Source organism: Gymnogyps californianus, chromosome 22 (assembly GCF_018139145.2).
Source record: "Gymnogyps californianus isolate 813 chromosome 22, ASM1813914v2, whole genome shotgun sequence".
In the NCBI taxonomy this organism is placed as follows: domain Eukaryota; kingdom Metazoa; phylum Chordata; class Aves; order Accipitriformes; family Cathartidae; genus Gymnogyps; species Gymnogyps californianus.
The window spans coordinates 3,384,244-3,394,872 of NC_059492.1; the positions used below are offsets into that span (position 1 = coordinate 3,384,244).

At 64.8% G+C, this 10,629-nt stretch overlaps 1 protein-coding gene across 1 annotated transcript; it reads left to right on the forward strand.

Moving 5' to 3' along the window:
• Positions 1-5,031: 5,031 nt before the first annotated feature.
• On the forward strand, positions 5,032-8,070 carry LOC127025135 (transcription factor E2F2-like). Its single transcript, XM_050909964.1, is given in 7 exon segments — positions 5,032-5,082; positions 6,028-6,115; positions 6,487-6,706; positions 6,813-6,862; positions 6,865-6,970; positions 7,172-7,286; positions 7,585-8,070. Coding segments are annotated over 7 exon segments (1,116 nt in total).
• The last annotated feature ends 2,559 nt before the right edge of the window (positions 8,071-10,629 follow it).

Genomic DNA, 10,629 nt, shown 5'->3' on the forward strand with positions numbered 1-10,629 from the left:
CGCTGCGTTGCTTCTCTGCAGGTTTTTTTTGGGGGGGAGGGTTTGGAGACTGGCCGGTGTCAGGGCCCGGCGGACACCCTCCCCCCTGCTCCCCAAAAATGCCACCGCTGAGATTGTGACACCCCCCCCACTTGCTGCCAAATCGCGGGGTGCTTCTGCCCCCTCCCCCGGCCCGGCCTTCTCGGAAAGGACTTTGCAATGCTGCGGCTCCCCAGGGGAGTGTCCCCCGTCCCAGGGAGGGGGGGTGCCGCCCTCCCGCCCCCGCCTCCCCACCACCACCCGAAGAAGGTCATGTCGGTGATGGGTTCCGTGGAGTGGGGGGCTTCCAACCTGGGCAGCCCCCCGTTACCTGCCAGCTGCTTCACCCAGGTCTACACGCCAGCGGCTGTCAGCCTCCCTGCTCCCCGGGGGGGGTGTCTCTACGCCACCCCCCAGGGCCCCCAGCTCAGGACCCTCCGCTCGGCCTCGGTGGGACGGCTGCCGGTAAGGTGTCTTGCACCCCATCCCTTCCTTGGGCACCGCTTCGGTGGGACGGGGGTCTGGGGGCTCCGTGCAGGGCGGGGAGCAAGAGGTGGGTGACCCCAGGATGTACAGCACACCCCCCCTTCCAAATTTTGCAGCTTATATTGGGGTCTGCACCCTCCTAAGATCTCTTTGGGGTGGGGGAGGGTAAGGTTTGAAATCAGAAGTCGCAGTGAAATGGCCCATACATTTCTCAACTTCCCTTCGCCCCTGTGTGTCCGCAAAGCTGGCTCCCGGCTTCCGCTTTTCAGCCTTTTTCGGCCTTTTTTTTTTTCTTCTCTCCGGCTTGCAAACAGTTCTGGTCGTGCCTCAAAGTCCGGCCGTGGCGCTGAGGCCCTTTGCAAACCTCTTTCCACGTTAAGGAAGCGAGGGCTGGGTGCAGGCAGCGCTCCTGCCTGCTGCGGGTGGGGGGGCACCGTCCCTGCCCGCTGGCTCTCCCCGCTTTGGGGCTGTGATCCCCCGGGGTGACCCGTCACCCCGGGGAGGTGGGGGGACGCGGGGCAGGGGTGGTTCAGCGCCGCTGCCCGAGCTTGGTTCCTGCCTGCGGTTACAGCGGGGCTTGCAATGCCTGTTTTTTTGGTTTGGGTTTTTTTTTTTTTGGTGGGGGGGGTGTGAATTTGAAGCAATCCCCATCCTCCGTGGGACACCCCAAGGCTTTGAAGCAGGGACCCTGACGCTGGGAGCTGGGTGGATTGGTACGGGGAGGAGGTTGCTGGCCCTGCCTGTGTCCCTGTCACTGAGCCCTGGGGTCAGAGCTGCGCTTGCAAAGCCCGGCACCCGCTGTCCCTAAACAGGGAAACTGAGGCCCTGGGCGGGCGCTGGCCCCGTGCCCAGCATCGGGGTGCACGGGCAGCTCTGCCTAGCCCTTCCCTCCTCCTGGAGGGCCCCCACCGAGCCCCCAGCCGGTCGGCTCCGCTGGCAGCTGGCATTTAATTCCTGCCCACCCCAGCCCGGGCACGTATCCAGCCCTCACTGTGAGCCTCTGTTCTCCCCGGGTCCTGGGAGGGATCCCAGACCCCGCTAACTTTTAGTTTTTTCAAGGCTTGATTTATTTATTTATTCCCCCCCTTTCCCTGGTCCCTGATGCTCGGTGCCAGCTGGGGACATTGCCGCGGCTGGGGGAGAGGGGGTGTCTTTGCTCCCTGCTTCGTGCCAGGGCTGTGGGGCTGGCTGGGGCCGTTGTGAGCCCCATCCCAGGGGGCTCCGGGACCACCTGTCTCCTCCTCAGCCTCTTTGTCTCCGAACCGCGTGAGATGCCGCATCCATGCACTGCCAGGGGCTGTTCCTTAAGGAGAGACCCGCACCGCTGCCCCCTCCCCTAAAGACACCCCACAAACTCACAGTCCCGTTTCCGTGCGTCGCTGCAGAGCTGGTTTTGGGCTAACGGCCTCTTTGGCATCACCACCATCATCATCATCGCCCATGCCAGGAGATGCTGAGGGTGCTCCTGCCTGCAGCTGTCCCCAGCTGTCCCCTGAATAGGGTCTGGGGGGGCTCGAGTGATGCTTGGGGACATGAAGTGCTTGGGGACATGAAGTGCTTGTCCCCAAGTGACACTTGGGAACAAGAGGTTTTGGGCTAATGGCCTCTTTGTCATCACCACCACCATCATCATTATCATCACCCATGCTAGGAGATGCTCAGGGTGCTCCTGCCCACCACTGTCCCCTGAACGGGGTCTGGGGGGGCTCGTGTGACACTTGGGGGCAGGAAGTGCTCCTGCATCCCCCTTCGTGGCTTGCAAGCGACGTTCCCCCCCCTGTCCCCATCCCATTCTCCGATGCCGTGATCCCGTTACCGGCACTGGAGATCCCATTTCCAACCCCGGTGCGACGCTCGCAGCCCCGGCAGCTGGGGCTCCCCCACCCCATTTATGGGCACAACCTTTGTGTGCAGATCGGAGGCAATCAGATAATAAGCGTTTCCTCCCAATTCCCGAGCAGGGCAATTGCGGCCGCTCCCACCTGCTTGCTGGATTTGTGCCGTATAAATGATCTGGGGTCACCTGGTCCAGCTGGAGGGAGCCCATCACCCTGCGTCTGGCCGCGGGAAAGCGGGATGGGTTGTCTCTCATGGTCCAAAAAAGTCTCAGATTTCCCTTAGTCTCTGATTTGAGTGTCCTGGAGCAGGTAAGTGCATTTTCCCCCATGAAAAATGCATATTTCGGAGCGGTTTTACCCCGTGCCAATCCCACCCTGAGTATTTGCCCTGCTCCTGGCCATGTGAGGTCTCTATAGGGGCCGTGGGATCTCTATAGGGGCTCAGGGCTGTGAAGGAGCCCCGGAGAGAGTGATGTCTCTACCGTGGGGTCCCGGCTTTCCCTGCCTCCTCTGTGCCGGGACAAGGGTGTTCAGAGTCCGCCGTGGTTTCGGTGCGAGCTGGCAGGGCTGAGCCGCCCGTGCAAAGAGCACCCAGAGTGGCAGCCCCTGTGGGTGCTGGGCTGGAGCCCTTCCCCGGCGGGAGAACTGCTCAGCAGCACCCCGAATTCTGCTGGGGTGACCCAGGGTGATCCTGTCCCGCCTTGATCCCATCAAGGGTTTTTCTGCATGGGCAGGAGGGGGGATTTTTGAGGGTGCAGGGAGCTGAGGGGGGGGTCAGGATAGATGGGAGGGTGGTGGCCATCCTGTTGCCCTCAGAGGGGCTTCTTCTGGCCCTGGCTTTTACAGCCTCCAGCTCTTCTCCACCCGGGAATGTCTCCGGCCAGGCCTTCCCCCTCTGTCTGTGCTGGGATGGGGCTGTTGGAGTGGATGGTGATGCCGACTGCATCTCGGACTGGGGAGCAGTACCTGGGCTGGGGGGTACTGCCTTCCTCCCCAGTACAGGGTGGTCTCCCCATCCCGGGGCCAGGGCTGGGGTCAGCCTCCCTCCCCTGCCCACTGTGGGGCTGAAAACCCCTCTGCCCCCCCCCAAATCTGGGGGTTCTACATCCCCCTGTCCCCTGCTCTGTGCCCCGCTAGCCCTCAACCATCCCGTACACAGTGGGGGGCCTGATCCAGCAGCTCCTTGGCATGAGCAGCATCCCTGACGTGGTGGCACGATCCCGGGGTGCCCCGTGGTCCCCTGCCGACTCCGGGTTGCCCATCCCCGGGCGCTTCGTTCCCACGCCCTGGGAGGGGGGGTGGTGGGGCTGGCACAAGGAGGGGGGTTGAGGCGGGGGGGGGACGGGACGACACACAACCAGAAGGGCCGGGCAGGGCCCGGGCAAGCCCGGAGAAGGCAGCGAGTGCTGTTGAAAGCAAGCGTTGGCAGGAGGAGCCCGCCACGGCCCCCCCCCGGGGGGGGAGAGGGCTGCTCTGATGCTTGGGCTGGGCGCAGGGTGTAGCCCCTGGCGCCAGGGCTGGGCTGAGGGCTGCTTGGCAGGCAGAGCTGGCAGGGGGCCCGGCCTGGGGCCCCCCCCCGGCTGCCTTGCCCCCCCCCCCGGGCTGCCTTGCCCCCCCCCGGCTGCCTTACCCCCCCCAGCAAGCTCCTGCCTTCGCCCAAGGCAGGGTCGAGCCTCCTTTCCCACCCCCAGCATCATATCGGGGTGTAGCTGGCATGTCCCCACAACGCGGGAAGCGGGCTGGCAAGCAGCGTGGGGGGGGTCCCGCCATGCCCTGGGGGGGGGGGATGGATGTCTTGGGGTTTGGGTCCTGCCCTCCCATCTGCTCTGGTTCATCCCAACCCCTCCGGCCCTGGCAGGGTGCTGGGAGCCCCTCGCCGTGCCCCGCTCAGCTGTCGTGTGCCTAATCCTGCCCGGCTGGAGGGGGCCAGCAGCTGGGATACAGGAGGGACCCCCTTGTCCATTGTCCCTCGCTGGTGTGTCCCAGCGCCATGGGGTCCTGCCCCTGCCCGAGCCCACCGAGCTTCCCCCCCCACATCCCAAACTGCACGTCGGGGAGCAGGGGGTCCCCCTTTCTCCCTTCCTGTGCATGGGGAGGGGAGACCACCTTGGTGGCTGTGGCCCTGGGGGGGTCGGGGACAGGAGGACCTGCTGTGGGTTGCTTCTGTGCCTCAGTTTCCCCATTGCTTGGGCAGATGGGGTGCAGCTGACCCACCCCCCCCGCCCCCAGCAATGGGAACACACGGGTGGCCGCAGCCATTGGTGTCCGGAGAAGCAAGGGTTTGGGTGCCAGCAGAAGGGGGGGGCCAGGCTGATGCCCCCCGCCTGTCCCAAATCGTGCTGGCAGATGCACGGGGTCTGATCCGGGGCAGGTGTTTCCCATGCACTCGGTGTTAACCGTTGGGGTGCCGGCAGCTCGGGGGCAGATCCGGGGGCGCGGGGCTGGGGATGGAGGCGCGTTCGCTGGGGAAAACCTGCTCGGGGAAGGGAGGGAGGGAACAGATTCCCACAGGAGCTCGGGACTAACCTGGCTCCCTGGGGGGGCGGAAAACAGCCCCCGGCTCCTCTCCCGCCGGCCCCCTCGGGTGGGAACGCTGCCGAGGTGCCCAACCCTTCCCCACAAAGTGGGGTGTGCTCCCCAGGGAGCCGCCGTCGGAGCCGCGCTGAGCCGGCACGGGGACCTGGGCGCCATGCGGGACGTGCTGGGGGGGACCCTGTGGGACAGCCCGGCCTGGGAGCAGGTACTGGGGAGGGGGGTACGGGATGGGGCTGGGGGGGCTGTGTTCTGCTGCTGAGCCGAAGTGTCCCCCCAAAGTCCCCCTGCTCCTATTTGGGGATGTGGGGGGATGCTGGGGGATTTGCACAGATTGAGGGGGTGGTTTGGTGACACCCCTCCAGCTCCTCTCTGCATCCGCGCTGCTGCACCCCCCCTCTTCCCTGGATCTCTTCTCCCCAAGTGATGCTGCTGGGGGGGGGTCCCCTGGGGGCGATTTCAAGGAGCTGCTTGCCCTGGTGAGGGGACAGCGTGTACGGGGAGATGTCCCCGCTCCCAGGACCCAGCACCCACCCTGCCTCACCCCCCCACCCTGCCTCGCCCCAGTTTCCCTCCAGCTGGGTGCACGTGTCCGGGGCACCCACAGGTCCCCGGGGAGGGCTGAGCCCAGCCGGTCCCAGGTGTGCCGGTGGCAGCTGGGTGCCCTCGGCTGCCTCCAACCGTGGCTGGGGTGGTGGTGGTGGTGGTGAAACCCCGCACCCCAACGAGCCATCTGGCAGGGTGGGAGGGCGAGGATCCGGCCTTGGAGCTGCCGCCATTCCCAGGGCTCTGCCCCACGGAGCCGTGCCAGGAGCTGGGGGCGAGGGGAAATCCCGGTGGGTTCCCCGCGGCTGCCAGGGGAGCACTGGGGTGGGCCGGGGCGCTGCGGCGGAAGCGGGCAGGAAGCCATGATGGGTGCTGGGACCCCCCCCCATCTCCTCCCCACCCAGCTCTCCCGGTGGCCCTTCGCCCTGCCGGGTGCTGCAGGAGCCCTTCCCAGAAGGGGTTTTGCAACCGGATAAGCTTCTTGCAAGATCCCCCCACCCCAGGCTGTGGCACCCAGGGCTTGGCTGATGTCCCAGGGAGGGTCTGGGGGGGGCTCAGGGGGGGTGTCTGGCTTGGCCCCGATGCGGGGTTTTCTCTCTTGCTCCAGGCCAAGAGGAAGCTGGACCTGGAGGGCCCCGAATTTCGCACGCCCAAGGGGAAGGGCAGGACGCTGGCGCAGGTCCCCAGCCCCAGGAGTAAGTGGTGCTGGGCGAGACGGGGCGGGGGGGGGAGCTGGGAGGGGGACAGACCCCGTTTCTCTTTTCTCTCAGAGCGGCTGCCATGTCCCCTCCAGCACCACCCAAAGTGACCCGAGGTGGCACCGTGGGAGCAGTACCCGCTCCTCAGCCCCTCCTTGCTGCTGCTCGGCAGCTCTTTGAGCCGATTCAACTCACTGCGCTGGCAGAAAACTCCCCGGGGGGGGTTATTTCTGGGTTATTTTCCCCACCAGGTTAGGGATCGTACAGTGTTTAATGTCCCCAGTGTGTCCAGCCCCGTGTCACCTCCATCCCATGGTCCAGGCTAAAGAGAGGATGGGGGGGGTGGGGGGTCTCTCTTTTTCCCGCAGCCCCCAAGTCTCCCGGGGAGAAGACTCGCTACGACACCTCGCTGGGGCTGCTCACCAAAAAATTCATCCGTTTGCTGAGCGAGTCGCCCGATGGCGTCGTGGATCTCAACCGGGCGGCCGAAGTGCTGGAGGTCCAGAAACGTCGCATCTACGACATCACCAACGTGCTGGAGGGCATCCAGCTCATCCGCAAGAAGTCCAAGAACAACATCCAGTGGATGTAGGTGGTGCTGGGGGGATGGACGTGGGGACGGGGCAGGGCGGGGGACAGATAGCTCGGGGACATGTAGGGTGTGCTGTCACTCAGGTGCCATCTCCACTGGCAGGGGGACGGGGATCTTTGAGGACACGGCGGTGACGACGAAGCAGCAGGCGTTGCGGGGGAGCTGGCCGAGCTGGCCAGGGCGGAGAGGACGCTGGACCAGCTCCTGCAGGACTGCGCCCTGCAGCTCCGGCAGCTGGCCGACGACGAAGCCAACCAGAGATATCCTTGCTGGGGGAGATGGGGAGGGAGGACAGGGTCTTGGGGACAGGGGACAGGGTCTTGGGGACCGCCTCTGAGCCCCTTCTCCTCCAGTTGGCTTCCCCTGGGCTGGGGGGATGTTCGGAGGCCGTTGCTGGGATGGGGGGGGTTGAGCCATCCTGCTCGCAGCCCCTCGTTTTCCTATACCTCGTCCCCGTCCACGCTGGCGTACGTCACCTACCAGGACCTCCGCGCCATCAGCAACTTCCAGGAGCAGACGGTGATCGCCGTGAAGGCTCCCCCGGAGACGCAACTGGAGGTGCCGGACTTCAGCGAGGTGCGTGCGGGGTCGGGAGCTGTTTTCCCCCCTTGCAGCAGGGTCAGGGCTGGGGTGTGGGTGCTGCTGTGGGTGCTGCTGCATCTGCATCGTCCTTGATGGGTTCATCTGGGGCGTCCCAAGGGTGCAGCCCAGCGTGGCCTTGGGTGGCTTTGGGGTGTCTCCATGGGGCTGTTTGACCCTGAGCTGGTCCTTTAGGGGTTGCAATGCCCTGCCTGGACCCCGCACGGGTTGGGGGCAGTGGGGTGGGGTATGGGTGCCCTGGTTGCCCCCCTGAGCCTTGCTCTGCCCCCCCCAGGACAACCTCCAGCTCCACCTGAAGAGCACCAACGGCCCCATTGAGGTGTACCTCTGCCCGGAGGAGATCACAGAGGAGAGCCCCACCAAGGACCACAGTGTCCCCTCTGCCGCCACCTCCCCACGGGACCACGCCGTAACCCCTTCCCTGCTGAACAGCCCCGGACCAGCCCCACAGCCGCCCCACACCGTTCCCCAGAGCTGGGGGGGCACGGGAACCCCCTCCTCCTCTCCACCTCTGCCTCTCACCATCCCAGGGGGGCCCAGCTCGCTGCTGGAGGTGGAAGCCGGGCTCCTGGGCTCGCCCCCGCACCTCCTGCAGCAGACAGAGGACCAGCTGCCCTGCGCCCCCCCCCACCTGGACTCGGGACCCTTCGTCACCTTCTCGCCCCCCCTGGAACAGGACGACTATCTCTGGGGGCTGGAGGGTGAGGGCGTCAGTGACCTCTTTGAGGCGTACGACCTGGGGGACCTGCTGAAGCACTGAGCCCCCCCCCCCCATTGCCTTTGTCCCCTCCAGTCACTTGTGTCCCAAGTGTGTGGGGTCTCTGCAGGGCGGCTGGAGAGCGTGGGGTGGGTCGGGGAGTGCTGGGTTTTCTGAGGGTGGTGGTGAGGGGCTCGTGTCGGCCACCCTGGGTGGCTTCTTCTCGCTCTCCTGGGTTGGTTGTCACCTGGGGGCTGTGTTTGTCACCTCGCTGGGCTCTGGGAGCGCCCTGGAGAGGTGTAAGCCCCTGGGAAGGGTCCAGCCAGGTCCCGTCCCAACGCTGGCCGTAAAAGCGTGGGGTGCCAGTGCCGATGCTCCCCGCCATAACCCTGCACTGCCCCGGGGCTGCTGGCGGACTGGGGGTGCCTTTGGGTGCACGGGGTGGGTTAAGGGCACCCCTGGGTGGCAGAGAAACCCCTGCCCAGAATGGGCCGTGTTGGGAGGGTGTCATGTTTTGGGACCGCTCCAGTTTCTCCCCAGTTAGACTGGTTCTTCATGGTCATGACGGGTCATTTCGAGTAGCGTTTCCTCCCGCCGTGGCTGGAATATCCTTAAAAAAATAATCAGGCAGCAAAGCTGAAGTCACCCTTGGGTGAAGAGAGGATGGAGCTCGTGTGCGGGCACTGCACCCGCAGCCTCCAAAATCAGCGGCTCTGGCAAATCCCTGGCCAGGACACGGAGCTGTATTTCCCAGGGGACTGCAGACTCTCTCCCCCAGTCCGTACCAGCTCCCTTCAGCCTCTGGGAGCTATTGGTGCTGGGGGTACCGAAACTGGAGTGTACTGGGAGGAGGGATGCTATCAACTGGTGGCTGGAGCATCACCTGCAGAGAGGGGCTTGGGAAGCAGCGTGGGATGAACCCCCGGACATGGGGCTGGATACGGCTTTTAATTGTGCCATTGCAAAATATATGTAATTATTGCACTGTATTTATATGGGATGCCCCTTTTGGCACGGCGCTGGCGAGGGTCGGGTTGGTATTTTGATTTTTAAGCGAGTGTATTTAAGTTGTCCTTCCTTGGATTTGTTCTCCTGCGGTTTGGCTCGGAGGCGGCGTGGGTGAGAGTGTGTTTTGGCGTGGAAAAACTTGTGGCACTTGATGTTTTTTGCCCGGGAGGGAATGAAATAAAATAAAACTTTGGAGTTATAAGGGGCTCTTTTCCTCTAAGCAGCAAAATGCTGGAGTGGTTTGGGAGGAAGGAGGTGTTGGGCTGGTTTTGCTCCTGTTTTCAGTGTAAAAAAGCCTGTTTTGGGGCCTTTTAACTGGCCAGCCTGCTCCGGAGGAGCTGGTGGAAAAGTGGGTTGAGATGAAGCCGTGGCTGGAGTGAGGGAAACAGGTCCGACCTGCTGCAGATCGGTGATTTCCAGCCCAAATCTGGCCGGGATGAGCCTTTGCCAAAGCTTGAGCCCCTTGAACCAGGAGCGTGGGAAAAGCCCCAGGGCCGGGGGCCGGGTCCCTGTGGGTACCGGGGCTGGGACGGGCTTGCGCACCCAGATTTGAGGGCAGGTTTGGAGGCTGCAGAGCGAGACCCTGGTGGGGCCATGCCTGTGGAGGGTCCTTCCCCAGGGTGCTGCCCAAGGTCACCCACCCCTGCCAAGTCGTGTCGTGACCTGGTGATGCTAACAGTGCTGGTGGCATGGTAGTGGCCGGTGGTACCTGGTGATGGCCGGTGGTACCCGGTGATGGCCAGTGGTACCTGGGGTCGTGGCACACGTTGGTGTTGCATCGCTTGGCTGGTGGGGAGGAGGAGGAGGAAGAAGAAGAGGAGGAGGAGAGCCCCGGGCCAGGTAAGCCGGCTGAGTGGCACAGAGTGCTGTGGCCACGGTCCTGTCCCCATCCCCCGTGGGGCTGCGTGTCCCGGAGCAGCTGGGGGGTGTCCCCGGATCGTGTCACCCCCCCCTGCCCCCCCCCCCCCGCAGTCCCCAGGCCGGCCAGGAGGTGGCAGGGCCACCCCAGCAAAGGGGCTGTCCCCAGCCCGCGGTACACCGGGGAGAAGCGGGGGGGTCTAGGGGGGGGTCTCGGCCCTGCCCGGGGGGGCTGCAAGATTTGGGGGGGGGGGGGTGTGTTCAAGCCCGGCCCACGCTGCTGTGAGCCTCTGCCCTGGGCTGCCCTTATGGCCGCTCTGCTGAGGCCAGCGTCCTCCCCACCGTGTCCCCCAAAGGAGGCTCTGGGGGTGCCTATCTGCTGGGGGGCTCTTACCCATCGGGAACCCCCAAATTTTGCCTGTTCCCGTCCTGCCTGGGCTGCAGCCTCTTAACCCTGTGTCTACCAGAGCCCTGCCGAGGGAGATGTCCCAGGACCTCAGGCGGGTGCTGGCCCCCCCCCCCCCCCCAAACTGGGGTTGGCAGACTGCACCCCAAGGCCAAACCGTGGGCACCGCTGCTTGCCGGTACCTGAAGGATTGAGTCTTTAAAGCGCAACCGTTCACCCTACGGCCTGCAACGGCTCTTCCCGCGTCCCTGTCCCCCCCAGCACCCCAGTAACGCTGGATTAGAGCAGGGCTTGGACCGGCTCTGTCTGGTTAGGCACAAACCTGAGTTTTACTGAGCCCCACTCCAGGC